At 41.6% G+C, this 15,804-nt stretch overlaps 1 protein-coding gene across 2 annotated transcripts; it reads left to right on the forward strand.

Annotated features, from left to right (window-relative positions):
- The first annotated feature begins 1,066 nt into the window (after positions 1-1,066).
- Positions 1,067-15,281, forward strand: LOC125019266 (atlastin-2-like). 2 transcript variants are annotated; one of them, XM_047603936.1, is made up of 14 exons: positions 1,067-1,208; positions 5,903-6,069; positions 6,360-6,572; positions 8,864-9,001; positions 9,103-9,207; positions 9,302-9,352; positions 9,446-9,502; positions 9,958-10,050; positions 10,199-10,337; positions 10,442-10,569; positions 10,774-10,830; positions 10,933-11,004; positions 11,108-11,539; positions 13,163-15,281. In XM_047603936.1, exons 1-14 carry the CDS (start codon positions 1,136-1,138, stop codon positions 13,280-13,282), a joined length of 1,845 nt encoding a protein of 614 aa, XP_047459892.1. In that variant the 5' UTR covers positions 1,067-1,135; the 3' UTR covers positions 13,283-15,281. The 2 variants fall into 2 exon arrangements, with proteins under 2 accessions (XP_047459892.1, XP_047459891.1); XM_047603935.1 differs by lacking the exon at positions 13,163-15,281 and adding an exon at positions 12,618-13,156.
- Positions 15,282-15,804: the final 523 nt, after the last annotated feature.

Consider the following 15,804-nt stretch of genomic DNA (forward strand, 5'->3'; position numbering starts at 1 on the left):
ATATTAAGTAAGCGACTGAACTTTGTCCTGGACTAGCAGATGTATGTTAAGATTTAAATCAAATATTGTTATCCACTGATATCAAAACACAGGGTCCCACAACCTAAATTCTTAAACATCTTATGTCTTTCACATTCAGTGCTCCTTAGAGATGTGATTATACACTCACCTGCCAGTTCAGTAGGTACACTAGTGAAAACAAATGTATTCTAATACAACAGTCTGCACTAATCCACTTATTAATTGCATTTTGTCATAGTACCAACACAAGTTTCTTTTATTTTGTCAACTCATTTTAGTCAGTGGACCAGGCTAAATAAAAGAAAAACTTGTGTGCTTAGTTCAGTACAGAACCACTAACTACATCCTCCAAAGTGACCTTATCAAGTGAACATTATACTGAACAAAATGTTTTGCAGCATTGCTAGATTACAATATATTTGATTGTAATCTAATACTCTCATTACGTGTGCATACTATTGTTCAAATTCACTGTATATATGTCTACATCTACAGATGTATATACATTTTTTTTTATCTGAAAGTCTTATTTATGTTGTACAGTTTTTCTATTTTTCATACGCTTTTATTTTATGCTTGTTCAAGTGTTGTTTTTATTTTCTTGTACTGTTGAGCAAAGCGACCGGAGTCAAATTCCTTGTATGTGCACACATTCCTGGAACAATAAAGCTGATTCCGATGTAACAATCCTGCACAAAATTGCCCAACTAAGTGGAAAGTGGCTGTATGTTGGTAATTGACTTTTAGTTTAAACTAAAAACTGTAACTCAAATCTGTAAAGTACTTTATAGTTAGTGTGTTTTTGTAGACCGTAAACTCACCCAACTCACCCTTCACCTATAAAACATTAAAAAAAAAAAAAATGACCCAGTTCCTGCCAATATTTTTTATTCTTTCGGGGGGTTAATTGTTTACAATAATATCACAAAATGTTCACATATTCGGTGGTAGTACATTAAAAATAATATATGTTTGAAAAGAAAGGCTAATTAAAACAAAAAGCCCAGCTCCTGTCCTGGTGGAGCGGTGCTCTTGACCCAGCTGCGGCCTGAACTTCAGCGGAGAAGAAAACAGCTTCCTTGACGTCAGCCACGCTACAGTTCAGTTGTCCAAGATGGCGGAGGTGAGCGGGCTGAGGAGCAGAAATCACTTCGAGCCCAACTGCAAAAACCGAGTCGTTGGCGAAGGTAAACTGATTTTGAGTTTATGTGGTGAACGTGTAAGAGTGAGCGGACGACGGAGACTCAATTTGAGTGGGAATTAAAAGAGACGATATTTGTCTTTCATCGGTCTTTGTCGCTTTTCCGTTAGCCTTCTTTCTGTTTTCAGTTGGGGACCCGCGGTGTTGCGCGAAATGTGGTACCCCTGCCAGAGTATGTGTCTCCTCTCAAACACGGTGGCAACACGGTTCAAACTCTGTGAACATGAGCTGTAGTGAGATGCGTTTTATCAGGTTGTATTTTCTCTCTCGCGCAATGCGCTTTCTCTTCGGCGGCGAACAGAAAAGCTTGTTGTCTGAAACTGTTTCTGACCCGGATACAAAATTCGACGCGACACCTGTCGCCTCGTTTGTCCGGCTCGTCACTTTCACCTGGCCCACCGGGTTATTGTCTCGCAACCGGCTCCTACAGCTGCACCGTCACCGGGAACTGGTACCAGCGTGTTGTTTCTGAACTTTGAAACCAGTTCTCTGTGCCGCAGTTTCACAAAGCACTTTACGTTACGCTAATCTCATCACACTAATGACTCGGATATTTTTAAAGACCCTATTATTAGTGTGTTCAGTTTGCAAGTAGACTTGTACACGCAAGGAAGACCATTTAAATAACGGGATAATTTACATGAGTAAAGTATTTGTGTTTGATCGGGAACTATAAATGAAAAGAAGCAAAAGATGGACATAAACATAGGTTGGTTTAAACTCAGTTTAAGCTTGAAAATGTTGTTTAAAATGTGGATGTGATTTCATTTATGTCCTGCAGGGCTGTTTGCTTTGATGGCAGTTCTCAAGATTCATTGTTGAGGTTGTTTTCTGGTCTAACTTTTCATTTGCAAACCATTAAATGTGCAAATTACTTTTAAGTTGGCCTCATACAGGCCCCAAAAGATAACTGCACTGTCCTTGAATATGACCTAAAGCAGTGTGGTGTGGAGCTGAAACTATCGCTTGATCAAGAGAAAATTATTCTGCAACTTTTTTCATTTGAGTAATTTTTCAGTCTGAAATTCTTGCATTTTCTTAGCATGTTTGACAGTGTTACTTTGATGTAATACTGCGCAGTTTAATTTCTAATTAAAAGAGGTGGCAATAATGCAAATGTCTGCACCATTTGTTTAACCTTGTGAAGGCTTGTAAGCAAATAGTGAAGAGTTGGTCTTCTTGACTCATCGCTGAGATATGATCCATAGTCTCTTATTGAGATAACCCTTGTGTCTGCTTTCATGCATGCCAGCGTGTCTCTGTGGCAATTCATAAACCGTGGCCGCTCTTAATCTGCACTTTGTCCTCGCAGGGAAGCTATTGGTGTTCCTGCTGCAACAGAACATTTTCCCTCCTTCACTCGTGTTCGGAAAAACAAAGTCAGGTTGTTTATTGACTGTATAAGTCACTGTACCTGCATTTTAATGGGCTACATTCTCTTCCGTCAACTCGGTTATGCCTGCATGTCTCTGGATGTCAGAAGAAGGTGTTGCAACCCTGCTTGCAAATCCCTGGAACTAATAATCAGGAGTTGCAACAGCAGAAAGAAGATTTTTGCTTCTTTCTCAACAGTTAAAACTGTTAAACTTTCCCTCTTATGAAAAATGTAAAGTGACATTTGACTAATACATGATGCAGCTCTACTCCCCAGGGCTCCTGCTCTGAATCTTTTGAAAGCGCCAGGAAAAAAATGCCCTTAGAAAGCATGAAATCTTCCATATTTAGACAGCTGCTTAAGTAAAGTGGACCACGGTGCTATCAAAGCCTCGGATATAGCGCAGGAGTCGAGGGAAGGCCGAGCCGATTTCTGATATAGCGCTGAGATGTAGGCTAGCTTGCATATGCAGGCTATTCCTGCTATGCCCAGTTAAAGATAGACTAGAGATGGGAATGGATGCGACAGTATGTTTATGCGTGATGCTTCCTTCTTAGTTTGTGTTGCGTGCCGTGCAGACAAATCCATTGCTAACTTCTGTGTGCGTGGGAATGGGATGGGAAACGTACAGGCTAGTTCACACCTGCTCAGTGACTCTATAAGATAAGAAGTGGTAAGGTGGCTAATTTTAGTTGTGTCCTCGTTTTCTGCAAGCTGAGGAGCAGGACAGTGCGTTAGGCACTTTATCATGAAGTGTGAAAGTTGTGGTAGTGAGTGCGCACATCGGCAGAGCTAATGGTTTTTCACGGGCTCCGTTGTGCTTCCTTGCATGCTTACTGTGTTTTGTCTCTCACTTGCATTCTGCTGCAATACAGGCTCCTCGCAGTCCCAGCAGAATAGTGCCTTTGTGCGAGTCCCCTCTACGGCTGCAGTTTGTGCCACTTCATTCTGCTGAGTGCCGCTCTGGACTCGATGTGAGCCTGCAATGCCACAGACTGAGAAAATGCTCAGAGCTAATTTGTGTGCGGAGCAGATTACTGTAACTGCCGTGAGCTTGCAGCATTGCAGCTGCTCTTTGCAGCAGCTACAGATTGGATGTCCCGTTCACAGCTGATCCTACTGAGCAAGTATCTTTGACATTCTTTAAACTACCATTAATGATTAATTGTCGATTGTTTGTACAATTTGTACAGTCAAGCTTAAATGTACTGACACATCAAGCCAACATCAATAAACTACCAGCAGTAAAGGCTGACCGTGGCATCGCCTGTGTGGACACAAAGACTTAAGACAAAGAAGGATGAGGTGGAAAAATGAAGTGCCGTCCTTGTGCCATTTGGCCTTGGCCTCTTCACGAGCCAATCAGAGAGAGCTCCTTCTCACCTACGCGTTCTGCAGCTAATTCATCATGTTGAATCGTCTGATAAGCAGCAGGGACAAACCATCAAATCTAGGGCCACAGAGGCTTAAATGTTACTGGATACTTGAGTTAGACTAGTCAGCTAGTAGCAATCTGTCTTATTGATTTGTCTATTTGATTAGGCACAGAGCACGGTTTATTTCACAAGAGAAAGAGATTTTCAATTCGCTTCAAGTTGTCTTCTGAATGTTTAAACATCTGATCTGTTTTTTGGTTCTCCAGGTGCTTTTTAAAAGCCTCAACAGAGTCAGAGCTTCTCATGGCTTCTGGTTGCAGAGCTGAGGGGCTGCAACAGAAGAGGTGGTGGTGTAAGGGGTGGGAAGCGCAGAGATTTAGGAAGAATTTTGAGGTGTGTCCTGAAATGAACGGGGAGCCTGTGTAATGATGCAAGAATGGGAGTGATGTGGTCTCGCTTCTTTGACCTTGTTAATAACCGGATGGCAGCGCGTTGGACTAATTGGAGACTGGAGATGTTGGTTTAGGTAATACTTGAGTAGAGGGAGTTACGTAGTCCAGCCTGGATGATATGAACACGTGAATAACTCTTTCTAGGTCGGAGGGTGATAGAATGCACACGATTTTTGAAATAGTTCTGAGCTGATGGAAACTGGACTTATCTAATGTGAAATCAATAATGACTGATGGTATTACCTGCAGGCATGGAAGAAGGCTGTAAAAAATGTGTTTGCACTTTGATGTCTTTTCTGTTATCACGCATCTGGAAGACGTTTGATTAGGAAGTCTCCCGGTCTAACCGGTAAAAGCCGCATTACAAATGCATTTTCTTTCAGTAGTGATCAACACACAGTTACAGTGCTTCATGTACACTCCCTACACACAGCTTCTTAATTGTGAGGATTTGCTGTTGAACTTTGTCACTCATGTGATGCTGAATTTAATATTTTTGTGAGGTTTTGGAAAGTTTCTCAACAGTTCAACCTGCATTGTGTATCTAAAGGGCGTCTCTGAAACAACAACAGGAGCTTGTGATGAACTTTTACTCTTCTGTGCGTGCCCTTTTTTGTGTGTCTGACAGACATCAGTGACTTTTACGTAGGTCGGTCGCTAATGGAGGATGGTAGCCAAATTAGAAGGGATGGGTCGTGTTGTTTGGCCAAACCCTAGTGTGAATAATGTCCGAGACACAGCTGAGACAGCAGTACAGCTCAATGGGTAATCAGTTAAATATTTGAGTGAGTAACACTTAATACTAGTGGTCCAACCTGTTTTGTGGATGGAGATAGTCGCGTTGAATATGTACTCAAGGTGTCTTCCTAATCATCACCTGTGATTTCTGTGTAAAGGAGGTGACTAAAGGGAGTTTTTCCTTCCCACCGTCGCCCTCAGGTTTGCTCTGGAGGTTGCAGGCTGGTTTTTGTGAAGCGTCTTGAGACGATTTGTATTGTTACATCTTTACATTTAGAGGAAAATGCCTTAGATTTGCAGGAATAAACTTTCATAGAAACACAAAAACTAGTGAGAAAAAAAAAAAACATCAACACTGTCCTGGTAACTTACTTTACTTGTGTCCTTTTTTTTGGCCCTTTGTGATTTTCAGAGCTAAGCTATTTTGGGGCTTGACCTAGATGGGAGGACCAGAGAGGATAACAGTATTTAGCCCAGCAAAAAATGTTGGAAACACTCCCGTTTTCAGTTTGATCCATATAGAGCATTTCACTTTCTCATTAATCTCTCTGAATAATAGTTTCTCTCATGTAAACGATACTATGTGAGAAAAATACTATTCTACAGAAACGTGATGTCATACCACATAAACCTGCCTCCACATTCTTCCTTCGCTCTCTTATCACGCAGCATAATGTTACGTAACCGCTGTAATTTTATCTTGCTGTCTACATTTTGCATTTTGTCATTTTATCTACAGGCCTGAGCGGTGTGGAAGATGTTCCCAATTTTCGGCATAAGCAGACGCCTCCTTTAGCCAGACCCGAAGACCTGGATGAAGAACCGCTTCTCACTAAGAGGGCCTCACAATCACGCAAAAATGCCAGCCTCACCCCGTCAACAGATGAGGAATTTCTGCAGGAAGAGGTAAGGTTTTAATGTGTGTTAAGGTAAATCTATATGAAAGAAAACAAGAAAAATATGTGCTATACATTTTAACGAAAGGAATAGGCAAAGATTGAGATGTCATCTCTATTCACATGGCTCTTAAATGTATGAACTTTCCAAAAAACGTCTCCTGAAAGTTTTCATGTGACACTTGCCGCCTCGGTTCCATTTTATTTTCAGTTCTCTGTCTCCTTCCTGCCTCATCAGCAGTTAATCACTTCTCACATTGTCGAAAAAAAACAAAACTGATTGCAACGTCTTGTCTCCAGGTTGCGGTAGAGGAAGAAAAGGCCAGACCCATCCAGATTGTTCTGGCCAACGAGGATGAACACAGCTTTGAACTGGATGCCGCAGCGCTGGAGAAAATCCTGCTGCAGGATCACGTGAAGGACCTGAACGTTGTGGTCGTGTCTGTGGCCGGGGCCTTTCGCAAGGGCAAGTCGTTCCTGCTGGACTTCATGCTGCGCTACATGTACAACCAGGTGAGATGAAATTATGTTATTTTCATACCTACTGTTAAATACCAAACACATAATGTTGTCGTAGATGCTGACAGCTTGAAAAGCTGTGAAATGATTTCATTAAATCTGTTTCTAAGGAGGTCACCAAGCTATCGATGTACATTCATTCTGATTCAGTTTATATCGCTGGTGAATCCTGTGTTGATATCAAAAAATAAATCTCATCTCAAATGTGTGTTTACAAATGCAGATCAATTTATTTATTATGGTATTTTCCATGTTGTACAAGTAATTTATTGTTAGATATGTTAGGTGTTACCATGCTACCTGCTGTTTTACCCACAGAAAACTAATCAGGAGTTGATGAGAGAAAATTTTTGGATTGATTAGCAGAATTGACAGTGTCATTGTATAAACATGTGCCCTGGCCACATTGACAGACATAGAAATACCTAAATGAATAATAATTCAACATAACACAACTCATTATGTTCTGTAATGTGGATCATGTCCCTGTGTCAGAATGCACACACCACAAATAACACTATTCACAGTCCTGAAAGAGTGGTGGAAAGACATCCATCACTTCTGCGTAATATTCTACCACATCTAAAATGTTACCTGTAGGCCACATGTATGTACTTAGAGATGGTTACTTCTGATTGGATAACTCCTGACACATATGTACTGTATAATGTAGACCTATACAACAAACCAGCCATAAAAAACCTTATGGTTAAAGAATCATCCATCACAGTTTCAGTTTACAGCTAAAAAACAATACAACACATCCTCCTTCCTCTGGGACTTGATAGTATATTGTGTACCTTGTGTGTAGAAGGCGAGCAAAAACAAGTGTCTTGAAGTGAATCATAATGTGATTTCAGAGTGAGAGTTCCAGACTTGTAAACAGATAATGGTGCACCACACACAGCTTTCCCGTTTGTGTCCATCTAACAACTGTTTCTGACGCAAGTAGACGTTCTGACGGCAGCTGGACATATAGAAGCACTCAGGATCACATTACACTCACAAGCACTCTTTATAATACAACGTACACACTCTAGGAAACTGTGGGCTACTATGTTCACAATGATGCCATTTGTTCAGCTATTGACAACAGGTAATGCTACATGAAGCCTTAATGCACGTAGACAACTTTTACAGCATGCATTTATTATCAGTGTGCATTTATTATCAAATGACAAATGATCCTGTTACGTGCTTTCATCAGATTGTAGTTAGACTCTGAGCAGAGATAAAACATACAGTGCCTATAAAATGTAGTCACCCCTTTTTCACTTTATTGATTTTAATAAATTGAATAAAGGTCAGTTTAATGTGGCCGGTGCCTTCAGCCTCTTAAGAGACATTCCCAGTAAACAGGTGATCTCCATTTCTAGTACCAGGTGACTTTCTGTTGTCCTTCTGATTGGACTGCTGACCACCAACCAGAGGCCTCTAATTATTTGTCCTGACGTGTAAAATAAAAAATAAATAAATAAAAAACCCAAAATTATGATGACTATTATTCCATTTATAAAAGCAGTAAAAGATGTTGAATCCTTCCCATGATACATCCAAGGGATTGAATGCTCTTTATTGACTCTCTGTTGTTGTGTAACGAGGAATCACAGCTCTGACTTGCAAATCGAGTATTTGCCTTTGGAGCTAAATTTCCTTCTTGTGGTTAGCGGTTCTGTGTTGTATGGGATAAACAGACATAGTCACAATGTGTTGAAGCTTGTTTCACAATCATGACAAATGTTTCGGTAACAAACGCATCACTGAGAATATATTTTTGCCTCTTGCCTTAGTTCTAATCCGATCTCCTGCTGCAGAGTGATCTGTTCAAACATGTCACTGTTCTCACAATAAAACTGTAAATCACATCAACACTTAAAAATGAGGCGGATCAGTAACTGACTTTCCCAGTTTGCGTTGATGACAAGTTGTTTGAACGACAGAGGCACATAAACATCAAAAAGTAGCTGGAGTCTTAGGTGACTAATATCAGTAATGTTTTCTAACAGAAGTGTGAGCGTGCTGCTTAAACCTGACACCAATATGGACACAAGGCTGTAATATAGTGTTGTCACAGAAGTTGTATAAGTCCACGAGGTGCGAATCTGTGCCAGACCCTTGTGGACTTCAGTTTGTTGACTTATTTCTTATTACTCCTCCCTTCTCTTGTATCATTATCACTCCGCCTCCTCCAGCCCTTCACTCTTTACTTTCTCATCTGCCCTTTTACTCCATGTGAACTTCAGTCTCTTTGTTTTTTTTTTCTGTCCCTCTCTATTTGTCCGTAGAAGGAGAACAACACGTGGATAGGAGGCGACGATGAGCCTCTGACAGGGTTCACCTGGAGAGGAGGCTGCGAGAGGGAAACCACAGGAATTCAAATCTGGAGCGAGGTCTTTGTGGTGGACAAGCCTGATGGCAGCAAGGTAGATTGTGTGTCTCCGGATGTGCCCCCTCTTAAATACTTCATTTACGTTTTGTTAAACACACAACAACACACACTCATTACTGTATCTTGTTCAAACAGGTTGCCGTGCTGCTTGTTGACACTCAGGGAGCATTTGACAGCCAGTCCACCATAAAGGACTGCGCCACGGTGTTTGCTCTCAGCACAATGACCAGCTCCGTGCAGGTAACACTTACAGCACTAATATAGAAACTATTCTTTTGTCCCTTTCTTCACAAAACATTAAGTGTCGTGTTGTTTATTTGTTTGCGTGTGTTAGGTTTACAATCTATCCCAGAACATACAGGAGGACGATCTGCAGCATCTGCAGGTTTGTATCTTTTATCTCCTCCCAGGAAAATCTAGCATCAGTCTGTCACACATTGTACTTGTTAAACACAATTTGTTTTTCTCTCATGTTCAGCTCTTCACAGAATATGGCCGGCTGGCAATGGAAGAGATCTACCTGAAACCTTTCCAGGTACTTCTGTTCATTGTGTGCACGTGAATAGGAGGAGAACATTTGTAAATTTAGTTTATGAACGTCATGTAGGTTTGAACATGCACACAAATCATCATGTACAGATAGAAAATGGATAATATGAGTGATTGTTAAATAAAACAACTCAATTCAAAACACTTTATTGGTCCCCGAGGGGCAATTTCAAAGACATAAGGAGCAGCATCATGAGCACAGACGAGACAACACACTATATAAAAGCACACACAAAGACATTCACTCAGACTTGGGGTGGGCACCGGTACTGAGACAGGGAGGGGTCCTGTTAAATAAAACACGAGGTGTGAACACTAAGGGAGAAAAAGAAAGCTAAATCGCACGTTTTGTAATGAAAGATGATCAATATTATTACATCAGCATTTTTTTTTTTTAGAAACCGCATAATGTTTCTAACTGCATCTCTGTTTGTGTTTCAGTCCCTTATGTTCCTGATTCGGGACTGGAGTTACCCTTATGAACACGACTATGGACTGAAAGGAGGAAACTCCTTCTTGGAGAAGAGACTGCAGGTGAGATTTAGTTTTCATGCATATTTGTTGCTGGAGAACTCAGACTGCTGGATATTTTCTACCCTGATATTTGAACACATGTTGGAGTCCGTGTTAGAGGGACGAAGACTAGCAAACCCGTTCACTGTGCTGCTTTTTGCTGACGCAGGTTAAACAGAACCAACACGAAGAGTTGCAGAACGTGAGGAAGCACATCCACTCCTGCTTCTCCAACATCGGCTGCTTCCTGCTGCCACATCCCGGCCTCAAGGTGGCTACTAACCCGAACTTTGACGGCAGGCTGAAAGGTGAGAAACAAAGCGACACACATGAATTAGTAATGCAGAGAGCATGTTGAACTGAGACGTCGTGCGGCAGAAATACAATCAGTGAGTGTGTTTGATTGTTTCAGACATCGATGATGACTTTAAAAGGCAGCTGACCAAGCTGGTGCCTCTGCTCCTGGCTCCTGGACGACTGGTGGAGAAGGAGATCGGAGGCAACAAAGTCACCTGCAGAGATCTTCTGGAGTACTTCAAGGTATGTAAAGTTTCATACTGATTAGCCAGGGGATGATAAAACTGAAACTAAAAACTTTAGAGCAAATAAACCTCATTGAAGCCTGATGTTACATGGACACACCCGCTTTGTGCCTCAAGTATTTTCCATGCTGTTAATTCCCGTGTGAGCTTCAACATTGGACAGGAAACACTTCACCATCTGCATTGTTTTTTATTCCTGTAGGCTTATATCAAGATCTACCAAGGGGAGGAACTGCCTCACCCAAAGTCCATGCTGCAGGTTAGTTAAAATTCAAAGGCATCTTTTAGAGTCTGACGTTGTAGGTTTTAATCATCATCTCATACATTATGTTATGTGTCTGATTGTCCGTCTGCTTTTCAGGCGACAGCAGAAGCTAACAACCTGACCGCTGTAGCAGGAGCCAAAGACATGTACAGCAAGAACATGGAGCAGGTGAGAACCTTGTTATCAGTTCAAGCTAACGCCAGAGAGAAGTAAGTTGTAATGTTTCTGTTATTAGCCTTTGGTGTTCATCATTTCTCATTTATCTGAGCAGATCTGCGGCGGGGACAAGCCCTACATTGCCCCGGCTGACCTGGAGCGCTGCCACGACGAGTTCCGCGAGCACTCTGTGCATTTCTTCCGCTCCGTGAAGAAAATGGGCGGCGATGAGTTCTGCCAGCGCTACCAGAACCAGCTGGAGTCAGAGCTGGACGAGGCCTACACCAACTTCTCCAAACACAACGACGGCAAAAACATCTTCTACGCAGCACGGACGCCCGCCACGCTCTTCGCAGTCATGTTCGTTACCTACGTGGTCTCTGGGGTGACGGGCTTCATCGGCCTTAGCACCTTAGCGGCACTCGCTAACCTGGTCATGGGAGTTGCGCTGATGACGCTCTGCGCCTGGGCGTACGTCAAGTATTCTGGAGAGTTTCGAGAGGTGGGAGCGGCGATAGACCTGGTGGCCGACACAATCTGGGAACAGGTGAGGAGCTGGTGTAATGTGTGTTTGTTCACCCTGTGTGATGAGAGGTTGTAAAGGTTACTTAAAATATTTAGCTTGAATTGAATAATAAATGTAGAAAATAGTAACGATTATTATAGTTAAAGGCTGATAAACAGTCGACAATAATTATATTTAATGATATGTGTTGGAAACTTAATTACATTTGCCCTGAATCTAAGGATCATTTATCATTATTGACATTTTGAGGTTTAAATACAGATAAATAGCCTGATTTCTCAGACACTAGAGAGACGATTTTAAACTCAGTTTGTTCATACTGTTTTGTAAATGTTTTATTTTCTGCCAGAAAAAAAAACAGCTTCACAGTTATGAAGCTAGAACCAGCAACAATTTAGAAGTGCCGATTAATAAGTTAGTAATAGTTGGCTCTCAATTTTGTTAGTTTGAAAAAAGTGCATTGGACAGTTATATGAATTATTTTAATTTATCATATGTTTTATAATTATTTATTCTGCTGTGAAAGACTGTGTTATATAAACACTGGGTATTTGAAGCTTTTTAAGTGAGTCATGTTTAACTGCTGTTTTTCCTCTAACATATATAATATACATGTGTTCATCTATATTATTTTTCCTCAGTTTTTTTTCTCCTACCAACTCAAATGTCATGTGTCTGCCACCATCGTCTCCCCATCCTTCACTTCCACACTGAAACCTGCTTCACGTTCTCTTCATTCCTTCTTCAGTCGTTGTTGTGACACACTCACGTTTCTCAGGAGGACAAATCTGATTTGTATCTGTTTCATAAATGTTTGGTGTCTCCTGTTACTTCTCCCTCTTCCTGCCTCCCCTGCTTTAACAGAGGACGGTCAGAAAGGTGAGACGTGTCTCTTCCTGTTTCTCTGATCTTCTACCTGACTTCCTTTCTCCTCCATATTCATTTGTCTGGTGGATGTATTGGTGCGTTTTTTATTTCTCCTTCACCTCCTACCAGACCTCCCCGTCCACCTCTCCTGTCCTTTATTCTCCCACCCTGTCCTCTTGTGTTGGTCTTGTTCCTTGTTTAACTCTCTTGTTCCTCCCTGCTGTCCTCTCAGGTGTTTTCCAAACTCCTGGAGCCAGTCAGGAACCGCCTGGCGTGGCCCGTCTCTCTCCTCCCTTCCCTCCCTTCAGGAGCCGCTCTGGGACTCCACGTTCTGCATCCTCTCAACAACAACTACAAGAAGACTAACTAGCTGCTGGCTGGCTGACTTAGACTCTTAAACTTACTCCTCATATCCAAACTTCTGCTGGCTTCTTTATTTTTTTAACTGTCGGTCCGACGGTGCTGGATTCTTATTCTTTACATGCGGACGCGATCAGGGGTCGTCTTTGGATCCGAGGACCCGGAGCATCCTGCCCGAACGGTTTTCAATCATCTTATTCTGATGAATGTGGAAAGATTGTCTTTTAACTTTTCAGTTAAAGAGGTTTTGTTGAGTGGGTGTCTTGCTGTGGTCGCCACGTTGGAGACTACATCCCCTTTTTGTTCCTTTTTCTCTCCTAACCTGCTTTCTTTCAGTTTCTCTGTCTCCGTTTCAGACGAGTCTAAAATGACCTTACGCTGACCGAACCCTTCTGTCTCCTCTCTTCTCTGCCGCAGGTTTTGAAGCCTCTAAGTGAACAATATATGGAGGACAGCGTCAGACAGACGGTGGTAAACTCCCTCAAAGCCAGTTTGACTGAACAGGCCTCACAGCATACCAAGTTAAAGACTCACTGATGCTCTTCCTCCTCCTCCTCCTCTTCTTCGTCGTCGTGTTCTTCACCCTCCCACATACTCACTCATCGCGTTCAGCCGTAGGACTGGGGAACTAGTTCAACACCAAAGCTCTTTTTATTTGCCCCCCCTCCCTCCCAAATCACTTGGCTGCCCTGTCTTTTATTTGTCTGCTGTGGACCTGTAGGCTCGCAGGCTGCCCTGCTCTTCATCGCCCCCCAGTGCCTCAAATCAGATACTGCATGAGAGGACAGAGCAGAGAAGCTGGCTGCGTCAACTCTTGCCAAAACCTGAAGGATGTTCTGCCGTGTGCCATGCTGTGATAGATGAGTTTGTAATTTAGGTTGACTGACACCCACACACACACACCTACACACACACACACACACACACACACACACACACACACACACACACACACACACACACACACAGACTGCACTCACTGTAGGACAGAGCTGTAATTCAGGGAAAACTGACATCGCTGTAGGTAGCTGTTGTCAACATTGGATGCAAACTGAAACCCTTTTAATGCAATCATTTTGTCTTAAAGGCCAGACATTTCACAGCTCTTCCTCTTCAGTCTGATGATAACACAACACAAGCACAACGACTAATCGACTCAGAAAACTGTTGATAATGATTGTTCTCTTCTTTGATCCTTGACAAGCTGGAGAGACAAATGAAACGGTCAAATTTGTCTGGAACAAAAATGATTACAGAAAATTCAGCTAAGCTGTATTTCTTCTCTGTCTGCCTCCATTAGTTATTGTCTCACACTACATTTACAGAACTGAACTCTGGGCTCAGGTTGCTTCTAGATGACATACCTGTACATCTTGGAAATATTGTGATCGTCAAACTGAAGAGCTGTATGAAGCCTCGAATCCTCTCGGCTCATTTTCTTTTTGTTTGTTTTGTTATTTTAGGACCTGACGTGTTTTACTTGGCCTTCACTTTCTTGTAGCGGACCTGTGCATGGTGTTCAGAGCGACTGTGTTGTGTGGTGAGGAGCTTTTAGAGCCCAGATGTAGTGATGTAGTTCATTTCAAGTCCTCTCCTCTGCTGCAGGTGGTTGAGGCGTAAGAACCACAGGCTGTACGTTTCATTCTTAGTCCAGCTCAGATGTTTGCTAAATCATTCATGGATTAAAACACCTGTTGTTGCCATTTTTAACTTTAAGGAAGCAAAATATATGAATCAACTCTCTTGTTGATGGAAAGCTTGTTAGCTTAGCATAGAGCCTGGAACCAGTGAGCTTGTGTTCTTCTCTGTTCTGCTGGTTTTAACTTTGAACAGAGTCGTGCTGGCTGTTCCCTGTGTGTCCTGTCGTTATGCTAAGCTAACCAGCTGTAGCTTTATGTTTAACTGAACGGCTGAAGAGTAGTATCAATCTTTTCTGTCTCCCAATGTTCCTTTAACTGACAAGATAATTCAGTCCACTGCTGACGATTTCTCTAACTGAGCTGGATCTACTCAAAGCAGCTCATAATGAAACTGTAATTTTTTTCCGCTACAGTAACTTCTTTGAATAAATCAGCAATTTTATATTAGCTCATCACACTAACAGCTGCACCACATCTGTCTGAGCTCTCTCACATTGATTCCATCCACATACTTTCTCACCTCAAGCGCCAGTCTGTACAGTCTCTTTGTCTTCATATTACAGATCAGGCATGTATGTCGGATTAAATATTTAAATACACTTTGTATACGTTTTATAGTGAATCAGTTGACAATGACTTTTTGTTTTGTTTGTTTTTTCCTCTTTCTCCTCCTGATCAACTTACCAGTCGGTGGTTTGTTAAAGACACATGCTGTAGGTTTACATTAGTTTTCCTTTTAGAGGGGAACCAACAGAAACGTGTGAATATTCAGATAGGAAGATCTTGTTGATTGTGACGAGTGGGTCCGAGACATTGTCTGTCTGCCTTTTAAAGATATCTCTGGTAATTTATTTTTGAATAAAATGTTTACCTTTAAGAATAAATCATCAATACAACTCCTTTGACTCATTTTGTGTGTCTGTTGTAACACCAAAGCGGTTTATTTGACTTTTTTCATGACTTTTTTGTTGTTGCTTGGTGTGATCTGACCACTAGATGGTGCCAAAGACAAGTAGAAGTTCACTCAGTAGTAGTTTACATGTTGTTGTTGCTGGTGATTAAGATGAACCATCAGACTTTATATGCCCCTATTTAGCATTTAACATCTAATAGTTTATAATGCACTGTAATGTAGTTAACACCTCCAACTTTCTAGTAGGCCTGCATCAATCTATAAACATGTTACAGTGTCATAAACCATTTTCAAAGGTGTATTTAGTGCTTAAAAATGCTGAGAAGTGTTGCTGTTTCCTTTCAGATCTCCAGTAGAGCTTCATCTGAGCAGAGAACCAGTGGCTTTGTTTCATTTAAAAGACCTTTTTTCTTTCAGCGACCTACACTGAGACTTTATTTTATTTATTTATTTTAAATCGTGTCTTTCTGCAAACTTCATTACTCAGTCACATGCAGCTCATGGAA

This window comes from Mugil cephalus, chromosome 13 (genome assembly GCF_022458985.1).
Source record: "Mugil cephalus isolate CIBA_MC_2020 chromosome 13, CIBA_Mcephalus_1.1, whole genome shotgun sequence".
Classification (NCBI taxonomy): domain Eukaryota; kingdom Metazoa; phylum Chordata; class Actinopteri; order Mugiliformes; family Mugilidae; genus Mugil; species Mugil cephalus.